Genomic DNA, 18,747 nt, shown 5'->3' on the forward strand with positions numbered 1-18,747 from the left:
AGTTTGCTGTCATTTTTACTGTTCCTATTTTTGATCTTCTTTTTCTTAGATAAGTCCCTTTAACATTTCATATAATAATGGCTTGGTGATGATGAACTCCTTGAACTTGACCTTATCTGAGAAGCACTTTATCTGCCCTTCCATTCTAGATGATAGCTTTGCTGATAGAGTCATCTTGGATGTAGGTCCTTGCCTTTCATGACTTGGACTACTTCTTGCCAGTCCCTTCTTGCCTGTAAGGTCTCTTTGGAGAAATCAGCTGACGGTCTTATGGGAAGTCCTTTGTAGGTAACTGTCTCCTTTTCTCTTGCTGCTTCTAAGGTTCTCTCTTTCTGTTTCATCTTAGGTAATATAATTATGATGTGCCTTGGTGTGTTCCTCCTTGGGTCCAGCTTCTTTGGGACTCTCTGAGCTTCCTGGACTTCCTGGAAGTCTATTTCCTTTGCCAGACTGGGGAAGTTCTCCTTCATTATTTGTTCAAATAAGTTTTCAATTTTTTGTTCTTCCTCTTCTCCTTCTGGCACCCCTATAATTTGGATGTTGGAACGTTTCAAGATGTCCTGGAGGTTCCTAAGCCTCTCCTCATTTTTCCGAATTCTTGTTGCTTCATTCTTTTCTGGTTGGATGTTTCTTTCTTCCTTCTGGTCCACACCGTTGATGTGAGTCTCAGTTTCCTTCGCATCACTATTGGTTCCCCGTACATTTTCCTTTGTTTCTCTTAGCATAGGCTTCATTTTTTCATCTAGTTTTCGACCAAATTCAACCAATTCTGTGAGCTTCTTGATTACCAGTGTTTTGAACTGTGCATCTGATAGGTTGGCTATCTGTTCGCTGCTTAGTTGAATTATTTCTGGAGCTTTGAAGTGTCCTGTCATTTGGGCCTTTTTTTTTTTTTTGGTCTTGGCGGTCTGTTACTTAAAGAGGCGGAGCCTTAGGTGTTCACTGGGGCGGGATAACACTGGTCGCTGGGCTGTGACACTGTACGTGGGGGGGGGTGCTGAGAGGGTGCAATGGCGCCCACTCCACTCTCCACCGGGTCTTAGCCACTCCCTCCACTACCCACAATCAAATTGAGCCCCTCTGGTGCTTGCTCCCTAGAGTGTACACACTCTAGGCCCCTGTGGGTCTCTCCAACGACCTCTCCTGTGAGGCTGGGAGTCTCTCCTGCTGCCGCCCCAACCCCCACGGGCGTTTTCAATCAGATGGCTGCAGCTTTATTTGTGGCGCTGGAGCCCTGGGTTACTTGGTCTGCTTCGCTACCCACAGTTCATCCCAGTTTATCTGTGCATGAGTGTGGGGCCACGGGGTATTATCCACCGCTCGGCCTGCCCCCTTCTCCACCACTCTGAGTCCGGCCCTCTCGGCTTATCTGTGTGCAAATGTGGGGCTGCAGAGTCTGCTAGTGGTCTGACTGCCTGCCCCGTTTGTCCCACACTCAGCCAGTCTCGTCCCACCACAGCAACTCGAGTCCTCTCCACCCTGGCTGCCCGTCTCCGCCCCTCCTACGGGTCTGGATGAATGTTTATTTTTTATTTCCTTGGTGTCGAACTTCCTTGCCGTTTGATTTTCCGTCAGTTCTGGTTGTGTGAGGAGGTGCAGTATGTCTACCTATGCCGCCATCTTGGTTCTCTCCTGCCTCATTTTCTTAAGAATACTCTTTTAAAGAAGTTTTTAATTTCGATGAAGTCCAATTATCAACATTTTATTTTATGGATCACACTTTTAGTGTCTTTTCTAAATTAGTACCTAACCCAAGGTCACAGAAAATTTTTCCTATTTTCTTTTAGAATTTTTATACTTCAGCTCTTCTGTTTAGGTGTAGTATCCTTTTTGAGGTTTTTTTTGTATGTGATAGAAGGTATAAATCAAAGGGCATTTGGTTTTTGTTTTTCAAATGGATATCCAATTATTTCAGCACTGTTTGTTGAAAAAATCACCCTTTCTCCACTTTATTGACTTTTCACACTTGTCAAAAATCAGTCGTCCATATAAGTGTGAGTTTATATCTGAACTCTTTGTTTCTTTGATCTTCTGTTTTTACACCAATGCCACAATGTTTTGATTATTGTAGCTTTATAGAAGGTCTTAAAATCATGTTTGACCTCCAATTTTGTCCTCCTTTATCAGAATACTTTGGACTATTCTATGTCCTTTGATTTTCCCTGTGAATTTTAGAATCAGCTTGTCAATTTCTGTTTTAAAAGCCTGCTGGGATTTTGATTGGGATTGCATTTAATTTATCAATCAGCTTGGGAAATGGAGTCTTAACAACATTGAGTCTTAAGACCCATAAAAAAGGTATACCTCTTTCTATATTTAAGTCTTCTTTTTCTCTCTCAGCAATGTTTAATACTTTCCAGTGTATAGGTCTTTTACATATCTTGTCAAATCTATCCCTATGTAGTTCATATTTTTAGTGCTATTGGAAATGTTTTTATTTTTTAAGTTTAAATTTCTGATTATCTATCACTAGTATATACAAATACAATAGATTTTGTACATTAATCTTGCATCCTAAACTTTGCTTAATCTCACTTAATAGTCCTAGTATTTTTTTGAAGATTCATCAGATTTTTCTATATAGATTATCATGTCACCTAGAAAATAAATTTATTTTTGCTTCTTCGTGTCCGACCAGGTGCCTTTTATTTCTTTTTGATTTCATTGGACAGGACTTCCAGTACAATGTGAATAGAAGAGTATTTTCTAATCTTGAGAAAGTATTCAGTCTTTCATCATTAAGTATGATTTTAGCAGTATTTTTTTTGTAGATGCTCTTTACCGTATTAAGTTCCCATCTTCCCAGTTTGGTTAGAGTTTTTTTAAATCAAGAATGGATGTTGGATTTTTATGTGACTATTGAAAACAATTATATGCTTCTCACTTTTTAATATTTAAAAATATGTTGAGTTACATTAATAGAATTATTATTTTAAGATAAAACTGATACATTTTTGCCATCTAAGGTAGCATTCACAGGCTTCAGGGGTAATTAGGTGCCATTTTTCAGTCTGCCAGAATTATTGTTCTGCCATTGACTTTCACCTCTCCTTTTCTGGTGCTAACTCTTTTTCATTAAAACAAAAGAAATAGAAGTCAAAGAAATACAATTTACTTTTAGATTTTTATTTTATATTACTGTTATACGTTTGTTTTTACATTACTTTTACTTTTTACTTTTACCTCTCCTTTTCTCATTAAAAAGAGAAAAAGTAAAAAAAGCACAATGGACATGTGACTATAAATCAGGCAATATTAATATTATTTTAACTTGCTATATATTTAAATGTGGCTATTTGTTGGGTATATAAGTTTTAGAGGTAAACACAAGTTCACCTTATTCTCTGTGATGAAGGAATACAAACCATGGATTTTTAATAGGATGTTCAAGCCAAGCAAATATTGTTGATCACTCTGTACTCAGACTATAGTGGAACTTAGGAAGAAAGGTTATAAATTTGCATCCTGAAATTTTCTGTGATTCCTGATTTGGTTTTGCATGGAAAAATATTAATGGGAACTTCATATGGGTAGAAACCACAGTTGCTGTAAAGGGCAGTGAGTTGTTTTCTCTGAATTCAGCTTTGTCTGTAGGAGACATGGCATTGGAGGTACTTTTCTAGGACTCAATTAATACTGGAAAGACAGTTGATACTGAGTCCTAGAAAGTGATGAATAGCAAATACATTACTGTCGATGACTTTGATGAGTACCCTCAAAACATGTAGACTATAACCATGGACCACAGGATGGCAAACAATGGTATTGGCATAAAAAGATACACATAGATCAATGGAATAGAATGTAGAGCCCAGAAGTAAAACCATACTTATCTGGTCAATAAATTCACTACAAAGTAGCCAAGAATATATGGTAGGGGAAAGGACAGTCTCTTTAATAAACAGCATTGGAAAAACTAGACAGTCACATGCTAAAAAATGAAACTGGACCACTATCTTTCTTATACCAATCACAAAAATCAACTCAAAACAGACTAAAGTCTTAAATATAATACCTGAAACCATAAAACTCCTACAAGAAAACATAGGTGGTAAGTTCTTTGACACAGATCTTCATGATGATTTTTTAAATGTGACACCAAAAGTAAAAGTGACGAAAGCAAAAATAAATAAGTGAGACTACATCAAACAAAAAAGCTTCTGCACAGCATAGAAAATTATCAACAAAATCAAAAGAATAACAAGGTAGCATGCTGGATAAGATGGGATGCCAGGGGAGGAAATCAACTGGGACATTTTTGGGAAAGGATACACCTCTCACTAAAATGATGTCATACTAGTGCTGGGAAGTGGGGTAGGAAAAACAACTCTAAAATTTTGTAGGGAGGTGTATTCCAGAATCAGGAATATATGGGGCAGGTATTTCCACACCTTAAACTGAATTGGCCACAGGTGTTAGAGAAAGTGGTATTTGAGAGACAGAAAGATTTAACCACATGAATCTCTGTAGCAGTGTGGAAAAGCTTTCTCAGACTAGGAAGACAGCGGATGTCCCTCAAAGGAAAGGGCAGAGATTTGAAGAATAGTAGGACATAACTGGGGTGAGGGTAGCTTGAGCACTCCAGGTGGAACAACATATGCTGAAGCCCTGAAGCAAAAGGAAATGTAGTACATTTGAGGATTTATAAATATCTTCAGTGTAGCTGAAAGCAAGGCAGGGAATGATGAGATGAGACTGGAAAGACAGGTGGGAGCTATACCATAAAGAAACTTGTAGGCCTCGCTAAAGATTTTTGCTTTAACCAAAGGTGATGGAAAATCACTAAAGTATTTTAAAGGGAATGATCAGATTTATATTTCAGAAAGATCATTCTAGCTGCATATACAAAGTGGGCTTCAACAAGTACCTTCGTTTAGTCTTTTAGAAAAATCAAATATCATTAATGACTTTTATAAGTAAACAGCTGATTTTAAATTTCAAGGCATGTCGAATGCAGGTCAAGATGGCAGCACAAACATGGTACTCAGAACCTCCCACGACCACATCAAAATTACAATTAAACTACAGAACAGCCATCATTCAGAACCTCCTGAAATCTAGCTGAACAGAAGTCATATAACTAAAGACATAAAGAAGAAGACACATCAAGACTGGTGGAAGGGGAGGAGACTTGAAATGGTTTGGTCCCATACCCTTGTGTGGCTGATAAAAACTGAGAGGGCTATCTTGGGTGCAGAGGTTTCTCATGAGAAGCCAGGAATCCCAGCCTCACACCAAAATTCCCAGCCCAGGGTTCCAGTCCAGGAAGAGAAGTCCCCATAAGTTCTGTCTGTTGAACAAAAAAGAAAAAGGACTCATGGACATGGGCAATAGGGTAGTGATTGCAAGCATGAGGGGGGTATAAGGGGACTAAATGGTAATGAAAAAAATACAAAAATATTATTAAATTAAAAAAATAAGATGTGTCTCCTGTAAGTAGTATATAGTTTTTCTGAATTCAATCTGACAAACTTAGTTTTTCAATAAAAGTATTTAATTGAAGTCTATTAATCTAAAGTAGTTTCTGATGTTTGAGTTCAAATCTACATTTTTATAAAGATATATGCACCCCTATTTTCACTGCAGCATTATTCACTGTGGCCAAGACATGGAGACAACCAGAGTGTTTTCAATAGAGGATTGGATAAAAGGTGTTGTACATGTATATACTATGGAATACTACTCAGCCATAAGAAAAGATGAAATGCTGCCATTTGTGACAACACAAATGGACCTTGAGAGAGTTGTGTTAAGAAAAATAAGCCAGAAAAAGCTAAGAACATATGATTTCACTGATATGTGGAATATAACACTGAAACTCATAGACACAGACAACAATATCATGGTTACCAGAGGGAAGGGGCTGAAGGGTGGAATAAAAGGTAAAGGTGGCCAAATATATGATGATGGAAGATGATCTGACTTTTAGTGGTGAGCACAGAAGGCAAAACACAAATCATGTATCACAGAAATGTATACTAGTAAAAATAATAATAATAAAAACAAATCTACCAAAAAAACGCAAAAGGTTAAAGACAAAGAGAATCTTAAAAGCAACAAGAGAAAAACAGTTAGTTACCTACAAGGGGGCTCCATATGACTTCCAATTGATTTCTCAAAGGAACATTGCACGTCAGAAGGGACTGGCAAGAAATATTCAAAGTGATAAAAAGCAAGGACCTACAACGAAGATTACCAGTGAGGATATCATTGAGAATCAAAGAACAGATAAATAGCTTCCCAGACAGGAAAAAATCTGAAAGAGTTCATCACCCAAACCAGTATTATAAGAAATGTTAAAGAATCTCCTTTAAGAAGAACAAAAAAGATTAAAAATATGAACAAAATGGTAACAAATACATATCTGTCAACAATTATCTTAAATGCTGATGGATTAAATGCTTTAATCAAAAAACATACAGTGGCTAAATGGCTAACAAAACAAGACGCTTTCATGTGCCATCTACAAGATACTCACTTCAGATCCAAAGACACACATAGACTTAAAGTACAGGGATGGAAAAATATATTTCATAAAAATGAAAATAAAAAATTTAAAACTTGGGGTAGCAATATTTATACCAGACAAAGGCTATAACAAGAAACAAAGAAGGACCCAGCAATTCCACTCCTGGGTATCTATCCAACAAACTCAAAACACTAATTTCAAGACATATACTTCCATATGTTCATTGCAGCATTATTTACAATAGCTAAGATATGGAAGCAGCCTAAGTGACCATTAATAGATAAATGGATGAAGAAGAAGTGGTGCACATATACAATGGAATAATACTCAGCCATAAATAAGAACAAAATCTTCAGTGTGCAACAGCATGGATGGACGTAGGTGGTATTTTGCCTAAGTGAAATAAATCAGACAAAGACAAATGCCAGATAGTTTCACTTATATGTGGAATCTAAAAAACAAAATAAACAAACAAGCAGAACAGAACAGATTCATAGATACAGGGAACATGTTTGACAGTTGCTGGAGGGGAAGGGTGTTGGGGGACTGGGTGAAAAAGGTGAAGGGATTGAGAAGTACAAATTGGTAGTTACAGAATAGTCATGGGGGTGTAAAGCACAGGATAGGGAATATAGTCAATTGTATTATAATAACTGTGTATGGTGTCAGATGGGGGTACTAGATTTATTGGGATAATTCATAAGTTATATAAATGTCTAATCACTGGGTTGTACATCTGAAACTAATACAGTATTGTACATCAACTGTCATTGAAAAATTAAAAATTACTTTGAAGAAATCCAAGGCACGTGAATTGAAAACTTACAGTATAGCCTTTGAATGTATTTGAAGATATTTCAAACACTGCTAGATTTTAACAGAACAGACTACAACCAATTTAAAGAAATATTGCTCTGATGATGAATATATTTGTTAATTTTTGAAGCAGCATATTCCTTTTAAGGAGATCAGAACTAATTCACTATAATTAAATTAAAATACTGATATTTGTGGATATAACAGACTATACTTGATTTTAAAAAATGACAATCCTAATCACTTAAAACAAATCAACCCAGGTGACATCTGGCAGTGGTTCATGACGTGTCCAGACATTAAAATCATTTGGATAGCTTCTGAAATATATCTATGCCCAGTTCTCACCAGGTGTTTTAGCTTATCTGATCTTCGAGTACAGCCTGGGCATTGGATATTATTAAAGAAGCATTCAAGGCAATTCTAATAAAGCTACCACAGGCCTCAACCTTTTAAATAATGTTTATGGAATTCAGATGCCAGATTTCTTCTTGAACACAAACCAGATCAACTACTCAACTGAAATATAATTTTAAACTTTTTTGAATTTTAAAAATAACTGGAACAAAGCAATATAGCCAAAGTAATGCTGTGATGTTGTTTTAAAAATATTAGTTATTCTTTACTTTTATATTTTCACTACAACATGGTGAGTGGACTGTTTTCTTGGTTCTAAACTAAGGGAGAGTCTAATTTTACTTCTCTTGAGTGTATAACAACATCCTTCTCACCCACCAAATTTAAAACTTGCCTGCATCAGTCTGAAAAGTGAGAAAATTGTTTGGTTTTTTTTTTTTATCATTCATTCTGCTTAGAAACAATGGTGAAAAACTAAAATAAACTTTCCAAAGTACAAACACCTATGCTGTTTTTCAATTATGTTGTAATGTGTTAGCCCTATAGAAAGTTCATATTTGGGTGGAGGGGTGCTTAAGTTCTAGAGATAGCCAGCACAGTGTAAATAAAATTGGAGGAAGGATGAAGGAAGAAGCATATGAGAAATAAGGATAATAAAGAATTTATTAATGCAGAATTAATAATGCAGAATTTAAAAACACCAATTTGGGAGTGTTTCAAGCTAAATCTCATTTTAATGAGAAAGTTTAATTTGGTACTTGATATATGTATGTCTATTTCATTTGGTATACATTCCAAAGAAATTTGTGAATAAATCCTAAGCATTTCAAGGTTATTTTACTTGAATACTATAGCAATATCCTCCAAAGTTTTTGGATGTTTCTCACTAATTCCTTTATCCCCTGCCCTGCTTCCCCTAAATCAGAGAGAACTCTGAGAAAGGAAGATGAAAATCTGGTGATTCAAATAGTCCAGATATTCAGCAGACTAACTACATTATTGAAGAATGGTCTTAATTTATAAAACTTCACATTTTTCTTCTTTCTAGGAGTCTAAGAAAAAAATGAATTTAGCAAGCCAGAGAGCAAAATAAAATACCAGTAAATGTTTACAAAATTAAAAACTAAGATTTTTCAATTTACCGTGCAATCTGGGAGTGAGATCTCCTGAGCCGTTGATCAGCACATTCAATAATTTCTTCGTATGATGTAACCTTGAATAAAAAAGCTAAACAAATTATTCTTGGATTAATTCTAGAATTTTTATTTAATTTTATTTTTTTGCTTTAAAATATCTACAAGTTGAAGTTCAATTAAATGACTCCCATCAATGAAAGTTTTACAATAGGCAAAACATCTTCCTTATATTTTGAAAACAGAAATAGAAATGGAATTATGTCTATTCAACATGCAGAAAGTGAAGCATAAAATAAATGGACAACTGTAGTGAATCAACTATTATCCAGTCATCTCTTAGACAAGTGGTATATATCTCAGCTGAGAGATGTAGTCCTTTTGGTCAAAGTTTATGCAGTTTTAAAAAATTGTATTAACAATATATTAAGATATAATTCACAGAGCATACAGTTGACCCATTTAAAATATACGGTTCAATGGCTTTTCATGTATTCACAGATCTGTGCATTCATCACCACAATCAAGTCTAAGACATTCTCATCACCTCCAAAAGAAACCTCCTATCTCTTAGCTGTCACTCCCCACTCCCTACATACTCCAAATCCTGGGCAACCACTAATCTGCTTTCTGTCACAGATATGCCCATTCTGGATTGTTCAGGTAAATGGAATCATATAATATGTGACTGGCTTCTTTCACGTAGCATGATGTTTTCAAAGATCTTCTATGTTGTAGTAGCACTTACCAGTATTTCATTTCCTTTTATTGACAAATAATATTCCACCACATGGATATGCCACATATTATTGACTCAGTCATCAGGTGATGGATATTTGAATTATTTCCACTTTTTGGCTATTATGAATGATGCTGCTTTCAGCATTTGTGTACAGTTTTTGTGTGGACATATGTTTTCATTTATCTTGGATATATACCTAAGCATAAAGTTGCTGGATCATATTGTAAAGTTTTTAAAATATAGAATCATGTAAAGGAAAAGTCCCTTTTTTTTACATTCAATATTATTTTGTATTAGTTTCAGTTGTAAAGCATCATGGTTAGATAATTATATACTTTACAAAATGTTCCCCCGATATTTCCAGTACTCACCTAGCACTATACATAGTTATTACAGTACTATTGACAAAATTTTATATGCTATGCTTTACATCCCCATGACTATTTTGTGACTACCAATCTATACTTCTCAGTCCTTTCACCTTTTCCACCCAGTTCCCCAACCTCCTTTCTCTATGGCAACCATCAGTCTGTCCTTTGTATCTATAAGTCTGCTTCTTTTTTGTTTGTAATTTATACTATTCTTTAGATTCCACATATAAGTGAAATAATATGGTGTTTATCTTTCTCTGACTGACTTATTGCACTTAGTGTAATAACCTCTAGTCAATCCATGTTGTCACATAAGGTAAAATTTCATTCTTTTTTATTGCTGAGTAACATTCCATTGTACATATGTACCACAGCTTTTTCATCCACCCATCTATTGATGGGCACTTGGATTGCTTCCATATGTTAACGCAGTTTCTGAAAGGCAAACTAGAACACTGAGTTGGCAAAATTTAAAATTACCCTCAAAATGAAGTAGCAATATTAAGAAGTGAAGTTGCTGACAGCAGGATAGATATACGCAATGTTCTTTTGCTAACTTTCAGCCAAAAGGCTAATGGGGACGTTTTATAATGTCATTATGAAGTAAAAGAAAATCAATATAAATGTGTTGTATCATCTCTCAGATTCTCTTTAGCTACAAAATTCTATTATTTTAATATTTGGCATAGTTTTTAAAAGACAAATTTCTGTAAGAACATTTGTACCTTATTTATTAAATTGCCTAAATGTCTTTGATACTTGTCATTTTCTTCAATAAGTCTGGTACAGTGGCCTTCTTTTGACTCTAGAAGATTTCCCAATTTTGCAATCTATGGAGAAACATAAGAAAAATATTAACCTGGAAACATCCATGAAAGCATGGATGCTAAGAACATGTGAGAACTGTGAGCTATACTTTATTCCAATATTCTCTCAAACTGAGTTTTACTGTAGGCGAATCAAGAGATCCTGCGAACCAACACAGACAGCTTGTATGGTGGCTACCAGAGGGAAAGGCGGGAGGATGCAGAGGTAGAAAATGTTAAATGGAGTCAAATATAGGGTAACAGAAGATTTGACTCTGGCTGGTGAACACACAATGCAATATATAGATGATGTATTATAGAACTGTACACTTGAAAACTATACAATTTTATTAACCTATATCACCCCATTCAATTTAATAAAATTTTTTAAAAGTTGCTATGAACCAGATCCTAGTTAGACTGCATTTAGAATAGAAGAGCAGAAATTATGTTTCAGCTTTTCTCTAAAACTCTGAAACAGCTTTGCAAATAATTAAACACTTGTTGGTGAATACAAATATTTATTAGCCCCCAACTCTTCCCTACCTTCTTTCCACATGTAACCAATATAAAGACTTACTTGCATCTGAGTAAAACACTGTTGTGCTTAACGATGCATTTTCAGCTGTGATAAATACTCTCACTTGCATAAATGACTGCCAGTTTTTAAAAAGGCTCAGCTCAATGTATGTCATATTCTGACCTATGGTTGATTTTTTATTTGCAGAAAAAACATTAAAAATTAAAATCTGTATTCTAAAAGTGACATCTAGGATTAATTATCAGGAAAGGGTGTTCACAAGTTCCCTTAGCAGTTACCTTAATTTTCAACACAATTACAAGAGAAAAAAACAGAAAATTACGACAGAAGAAAAACAACAGAAATGTCCCCATTAAATAACCATGTTAAGAATGGCCATCAATCTTCTAATGTCTTAAAGTACCTACATGTCCGCAGGAAGCAAAGGCTAACAAATTCACTTCAGAAATAGCAACTTGTTTTTTCTTTCTTATGTAAATGAATTAATGGGATGACTTCAAATCAGTGGCCCTACTGAACTGACTGCATACATTATTTAAACGAGGGAGTACAGATATTATCACCTCAATTTAACAGATGAAACCAAGGTGAAGAGAATTTAAAAGATTTTTTTAAAGGATATGTCTAGAAGTGGAAAATATTTATTAACCATTAGCATACATTTTTTCTATTCTGTTCCTTTGTATCCCATCTCCTCGCTCTTGGAGGGTAGAATTCCACTCTTAGCTTCACATAACTCAGGATGTTTTACTGCAGCAGTATGGAACTCCTCCTCACTTCTCTTTTTCATTGTAGACTTCATGGAATTCTTTAAGAAACTCATATTTTGAATTTCTTTAATAGCTTTCCAGATCAAAGTAATAAGTCCTCGATTAAATTTTTTATTTGCTAAGCTCAGATTAAAGAAAGAAGAGCACAGAATTTCTTAAAGAATATTTATTTTTGAGATAAGATGATACCTTTTCATGTGCTTATTTGCCATCTATGTATCTTCTCAATGAAGTGTCTGCTAGAATCTTTTTGCCCACTATTTTTTATTTTGTATTAGTTTCAGGTGTAAAGTATAGTGGCTAGACAATGATATACTTTACAAAATGTTCCCCTAATATTTCCAGTACCCCCATCTAACACTATACGTAGTTATTGCAATATTATTGACTATTACCTATGCTGTACTTTTCATCCCCATGACTATTTTGTGACTACCAATCTATATTTCTTAATCCCTTTACCATTTTCACCCAGTCCCCAAATCACCCTCTGCTCTGGCAACCATTAGTCTGTTCTCTGTCTCTTTCTGTTTTGTTCGTTTATATTATTTTTTAGATTCCATGTATAAGTGAAATCACATAGAATTTGTCTTTCTCTGACTTACTTTACGTAGCACCCTTTAGGTCCATCCATCCTGCCACAAATAGCAATATTTCATTCTTGTTATGTTTTCCCACATTTCTAATTGGGTTATTTTCTTATTATAGAGTTTTGAGGGTTCTTTACATATTCTTGATACTAGTCCTCTATCAGATCTGTGACTTGCAAATATTTTCTCCCAGTTTGTGACTCCTCTTTTCATTGAGAGCCCAATATTTTAAAGTTTATTTATTTTTTGGTGACCTGATTTATTTTTTAAAATAGATTTTATTGTTCATGCTATGATAGTTGTCCCACTTTTAGCCCCTTCATCCCCCTCCACCCATCCTGCTGCCCACTTCATGATGAATCCCTACATCCTTGTCCATGTATCTTTCATACATGTTCTTTGACTAATCCCTTTACCTTCTTTCAGTCAGTGCCACCACCCTCTCCCCTCTTACAGCTGTCAATTTATTCTACGATTCTATGCCTCTGGTTCTGTTTTCTTTTCTTTTTTTAAAAGTATATTTTATTGATCATGCTATTAGAGTCATCTGATTTTTCTCCCCTTCATTCCCTTCTGCCCTGCACCCTCCTCCCACCAGCACTCCCCACCCTATTTCATGTCCATGGGTTGTACATATAGGTTCCTTGGCTTCTACATTTCTATACTATTATTAACCTCCCCCTGTCTATTTTCTACCTACCATTTACACTTCTTATTCCTTGTACCTTTTCCCTTATTCTCTCCTCTCCCCCTCCCTGCTGATAACCATCCATGTGATCTCTATTTCTGTGATTCTGTTCCTATTCTAGTTGTTTGCTTAGTTTGTTTTTATTTTTGTTTTAGCTTTGGTTATTGACAGTTGTGAGTTTGTTGTCATTTTGCTGTTCATATTTTTGATCATCTTTTTCTTTGATAAGTCCCTTTAACATTATGTAATAAGGACTTGGTGATGATGAATTTCCTTTAACTTGACCTCATCTGGGAAGCATTTAAACTGCCCCTCCATTCTAAATGATAGCTTTGTTGAATAGAGTAATCTTGGATGTAGGTCCTTGCTTTTCATGACTTTGAATACTTCTTTCCAGCCCCCTCTTGCCTGTAGGGTTTCTTTTGAGAAATCACCCGATAGCCTGATAGATGGGATCTCCTTCGTGGGTAACTGTCTCCTTTTCTCTTGTTACTTTTAAGATTTTCTCCTTCTCTTTAATCGTGGGTAGTGTAATGATGATGTGCCTTGGTGTGTGCTTCCTTGGGGCCAACTTCTTTGGGATTCTCTGAGCTTCCTGAACTTCCTGGAAGTCTATTTCCTTTGCCACATTGGGGAAGTTCTCCTTCATTGGGTTTTCAAATAAGTTTTCAATTTCTTGTTCTTCCTCTTCTCCTTCTGGCACCCTTATGATTCGGATGTTGGAAGGTTTAAAGCTGTCCCAGAAGTTTCTAAGCCTCTCCTCATTGTTTTGAATTCTTATTTCTTCATACTGTTCCAGTTACATGTTGATTTCTTCCTTCTGTTCTAAACCATTGACTTGAGTCCCAGTTTCCTTCCCATTACTGTTGGTTTCTGTATATTTTTCTTTATTTCACTTTGCATAGTCTTCACTTTTTCCCCTATTTTGCGATGATACTCAACCAATTCGGTGATCATCCTGATTACCAGTGTTTTGAACTGTGCATCTGATAGGTTGGCTATCTTTTCATCACTTAGTTCTAATTTTTGAGCTTTGATCTGTTCTTTCATTTGGGCCATATTTCTTTATCTTGGCAAAGCTGTTACATTGTTAGGGGCAGAGCCTTAGGTATTCACCAGGATGGGGCAACCCACTTTGCTGTGTTGTGCCACTGTATGTGGGGAAGTGGTCTGAGAGGGAAAAAATGCCACATGCTAGGCTCTCAGCTGGCTTTCAGTTATTTCTCTCGCTACCCAAAGCAAATTGGGCCCTTCTGGGGCTGATTTCTGCATGTGTGGGTTTGTGTTATTTCTAGGACCCTGTGGGTCTCTCCAATGAACTCTCCTGTGAGGCTGGGAGTTTCTCCTGCAACCACAAACCCCACAAGTTTTTACAGCCAGAGGTTTTGAGGCTTTCTTTTCCCGCACTGGAACCCTGGGTTGCTCGGTCTGTCTCAAATGCAAATGAGGGACCACCTGGTCTGCCAGTCACCACCTCACCTGCCTAGTCCTCTCAACCCCAGCTGCCCATCTCTGCCCCTCCTGCCAGTCTGAATGAATGTTTCCTCTTTAACTCCTTGGTTGTCAGACTTCATACAGTTGGATTTTCTGGCAGTTCTGGTTATTTTTTGTTTTTAAAGTTGTTGTTGTCCTTATTTTGGTTGCACCAGGAGGCAAAGTGTATCTACCTACGCCTCCATCTTGGCCAGAAGTCTCAAGTTTAAAAAGATATTTCATGATCTGGCTGGTGTAGCTCAGTGGATTGAGCATGGGCCTGCAAACCAAAGGTCGACGATATGATTCCCAGTCAGGGCACATACTTTGGTTGCAGGCTAGATCCCCAGTAGGGGGCATGCAAGAGGCAACCATACATTAATGTTAAAAAAAAAAAGAAGGTATTCAAAATAGAAAAGTTTTGGAAGACAGTTTATTGTCAAATCACTGAAAAATCTAAAATATTTTTATAAAAGCATACAAAAGAGTACCCTTAATATGTAAAGTAGCATGTATATATGTAATAATTTAAAGGTGGCAGCAACATTTTTCTTTTGTAAAGGAGTATATTGTGAGATAACCCTCAACATGGATATTTGACTAATATTAATATTATACTAATATCTGTCCTTTAATGTGGTGTCTTATCCTTGATGTCTCAGAGATGCTATAAGGCTTCAGAGCTGAATGCTAGGAAACCTGAACCCACTCAAAGTCTCCACCAAAGAAAGCAGATTTGAAAAAAGAGAAACGAAAGGTTAGTTAAGTGACTTTCTATGCATAAAGACCATTGTGATTCAAACTGATGATAGCACAGGTGAGGAGCAGCACTCCAAAACTTTGTTCTGCCCTAGACCCTCCCATTCACCAGACAGTGCACATAGGCAAGACTTCTCCACTTGCCAATACTCTACCTGGCCATTGACTTCTAGATGCATAGATACTTTGCCTGGTGACCCCACACCCGCACCCCAATGTCCTGTTTGGTCCATGATTCTTGGGGCTTCCCTTCTAGGTTTTTAGCATGACACTCATGCATGGATTTTGCTCATGTTTAGTCCTCTGATTTTGGTATTCTCTTTTGCCTCCAGTGAAGATTTCAGCTCTCGTGGAGATACCCTTCCCCTATCCCTCCCATCTCCCTAAGCAGTGACCACACCTAAGTTAAGGAAGAAGAAATCAGATTTGAGCACAAGATAAGTTGAAGAAAAAGAAGAAAATCTTTACATGGGTACCAGGCCCAGGAATGCATACTCTACAGATTTAAACCACTTTGGCTTGGAAAGCAATCTAGAGTCTGCACATAGTGGATGTTATTTATTCTGTTACAATTCTTATTCTTTGAAAATATAATGCATCTGTTAAAATCTGTGTTAAATGAGAATTGTTAAAATCTGCAGATGCAACTGTCTCACAGAAACAATTAGTAAAAGCAATGTATTGAAAAACTTTCCATCTTATTACAGGTATAAATTAAAAGGGCAATAGTTTACAAAAATTTCAAGTGATATTAATGTCAGCAATTTTGGTTAAACAGTATCACTGACACACTGATATCTGTAAGGTGAAGTTCAACTCTTGGAAATTCATGTGTACATTTATAGCTTTAAAAGCAGTACTCTCATTTCTATAATTTATCTTAAGGAAGTAACCCACAATGGAAAAGCCTCTCCAGATAAAATTAAAAGAACCCAAATTTCAAACTATTTTAACTATTCAAGGGGAATAGTTAAAAAATAATCATTGTATTTCCACTTTATGAAAAATTATACAATGATTAAGAATGATATACAATCTATAAGGATAGCATAGTAACATGTAAAATGTGTGATATATTAATTTTTTAAAAATTAAGAGTTTATGGACACTAAGATTTCAACTCTGTAAAATCAACTGAACAAAGATTGGATGTATCTGACATGTTCTAGGGTGAGCTATAGTTCATTCATATGTTAAAATACTATAGAGGGATGAAAATGAGTAAATTACAGCTATACCTACCACAAGAAAGAATCTTGCAATTATAAGGTTGGGGGGGTGGGAACTTAGAAAAGGATATAGAAGATACAATTTTAAAAGACATTATGTATTGTTTAAAAATACATATGTATGCAGGAAATTAAAAAATGCATTAAAGGTTAACCCCAAATTCAGGATAATGGTTACCACTGGGTGGAGGGGCCTCAGGGGGCTTGAACTATAATCACACTTTATTTCTTAACCTGGGTGGCAGGTACATGGATATTTCTTTCTTTCTTTATTTATTTTTATTTATTTTTTAAAAATTTATTTATTGATTATGCTATTACAGTTGTCCCATTTCCCCCCCTTCACTCCACTCCATCCTGTCCACCCCCTCCCTACCACAATCCCCCCCCCCTATAGTTCATGTCCATGGGTCATACTTATAAGTTCTTTGGCTTCTACATTTCCTACACTATTCTTACCCTCCCCCTGGCTATTTTCCACCTATCATTTATGCTATTTATTCTCTGTACCTTTCCCCCTTCTCTCCCCCTCCCACTCCCCTATTGATAACCCTCCATGTGATCTCCATTTCTGTGGTTCTGTTCCTGTTCTAGTTGTTTGCTTAGTTTGCTTTTGTTTTTGTTTTAGGTGTGGTTGTTAATAACTGTGAGTTTGCTGTCATTGTTACTGTTCCTGTTTTTTATCTTCTTTTTCTTAGATAAATCCCTTTAACATTTCATATAATAATGGCTTGGTGATGATGAACTCCTTTAACTTGACCTTATCTGAGAAGCACTTTATCTGCCCTTCCATTCTAAATGATAGCTTTGCTGGATACAGTAATCTTGGATGTAGGTCCTTGCCTTTCATGACTTGGAATATTTCTTGCCAGCCCCTTCTTGCCTGTAAGGTCTCTTTTGAGAAATCAGCTCACAGTCTTATGGGAACCCCTTTGTAGGTAACTGTGTCCTTATTTCTTGCTGCTTGTAAGATTCTCACCTTCTGTTTAATCTTAGGTAATGTAATTATGATGTGCCTTGGTGTGTTCCTCCTTGGGTCCAACTTCTTTGGACTCTCTGAGCTTCCTGGACTTCCTGGAAGTCTATTTCCTTTGCCAGATTGGGGAGGTTCTCCTTCATTAGGTTTTCAAATAAGTTTTCAATTTCTTGTTCTTCCTCTTCTCCTTCTGGCACCCCTATAATTAGGATGTTGGAATGTTTCAAGATGTCCTGGAGGTTCCTAAGCCTCTCCTCATTTTTTTGAATTCTTGTTTCTTCATTCTTTTCTGGTTGGATGTTTCTTTCTTCCTTCTGGTCCACACCGTTGGTTTGAGTCCCAGTTTCCTTCGCATCACTGTTGGTTCCCTGTACATTTTCCTTTGTTTCTCTTAGCATAGCCTTCATTTTTTCATCTAATTTGTAACTAAATTCAACCAATTCTGTGAGCATCCTAATCACCAGTGTTTTAAACTGTGCGTCTGATAGGGTGGCTATCTGTTCGCTGCTTATTTCTGGAGCTTTGATCTGTTCTTTCATTTGGGCCTTTTTTTGCGGGGGGGGGGGGGGGGGGGGTCTGGGCATGCCTGTTACGTAAAGGGGCAGAGCCTTAGGTGTTCACTGGGGCAGGGTAATGCTGGTCACTGCGCTGTAGGTTGGGGAGGGGTCGAGAGGGAGCAATGGCGCTTGCTCCACTCTCTGCCGGGTTTCAGTCACTCCCTCTGCTACCCACAATCAAAGTGGGCCCCTCTGGTGTTGATTCTTGAGTGGGTGGGCTTGTGAACACTCTCGGCCTCTGTGGGTCTCTCCAACTACCTCTCCTGTGAGGCTTGGAGTTTCTCCTGCTGCTGCCTGAACCCCCACCAGTGTTTTCAATCAGAGGTTTGAGGCTTTATTTCCCCAAGCTGGAGCTCTGGGTTGCGCAGTCTGCCTCACTCCCCCACCGTCCCTGCTGGTTTATCTATGTGTGAATGTGGGGCCGTGGGTTCTGCTAGTGGTGGCACTGCCTGCCCCGTTCATCCCACAAT

The 18,747-nt window shown here is 36.7% G+C and overlaps 1 protein-coding gene across 3 annotated transcripts in view; it reads right to left on the reverse strand.

Moving 5' to 3' along the window:
- The window catches only part of CAGE1 (cancer antigen 1), a 57,274-nt gene that overhangs the window by 11,037 nt on the left and 27,490 nt on the right, over positions 1-18,747 (reverse strand). For all 3 annotated transcript variants that reach the window (XM_045189172.2, XM_024552370.3, XM_045189174.2), the window contains 2 exons: positions 10,614-10,718; positions 8,785-8,855 (listed from right to left, as the gene is read on the reverse strand). In XM_045189172.2, the coding sequence (XP_045045107.2) occupies positions 8,785-8,855; positions 10,614-10,718 (176 nt within the window). The remainder of the gene's footprint in view (positions 1-8,784; positions 8,856-10,613; positions 10,719-18,747) is intronic.

Source organism: Desmodus rotundus, chromosome 3 (genome assembly GCF_022682495.2).
Source record: "Desmodus rotundus isolate HL8 chromosome 3, HLdesRot8A.1, whole genome shotgun sequence".
Lineage (NCBI taxonomy): Eukaryota > Metazoa > Chordata > Mammalia > Chiroptera > Phyllostomidae > Desmodus > Desmodus rotundus.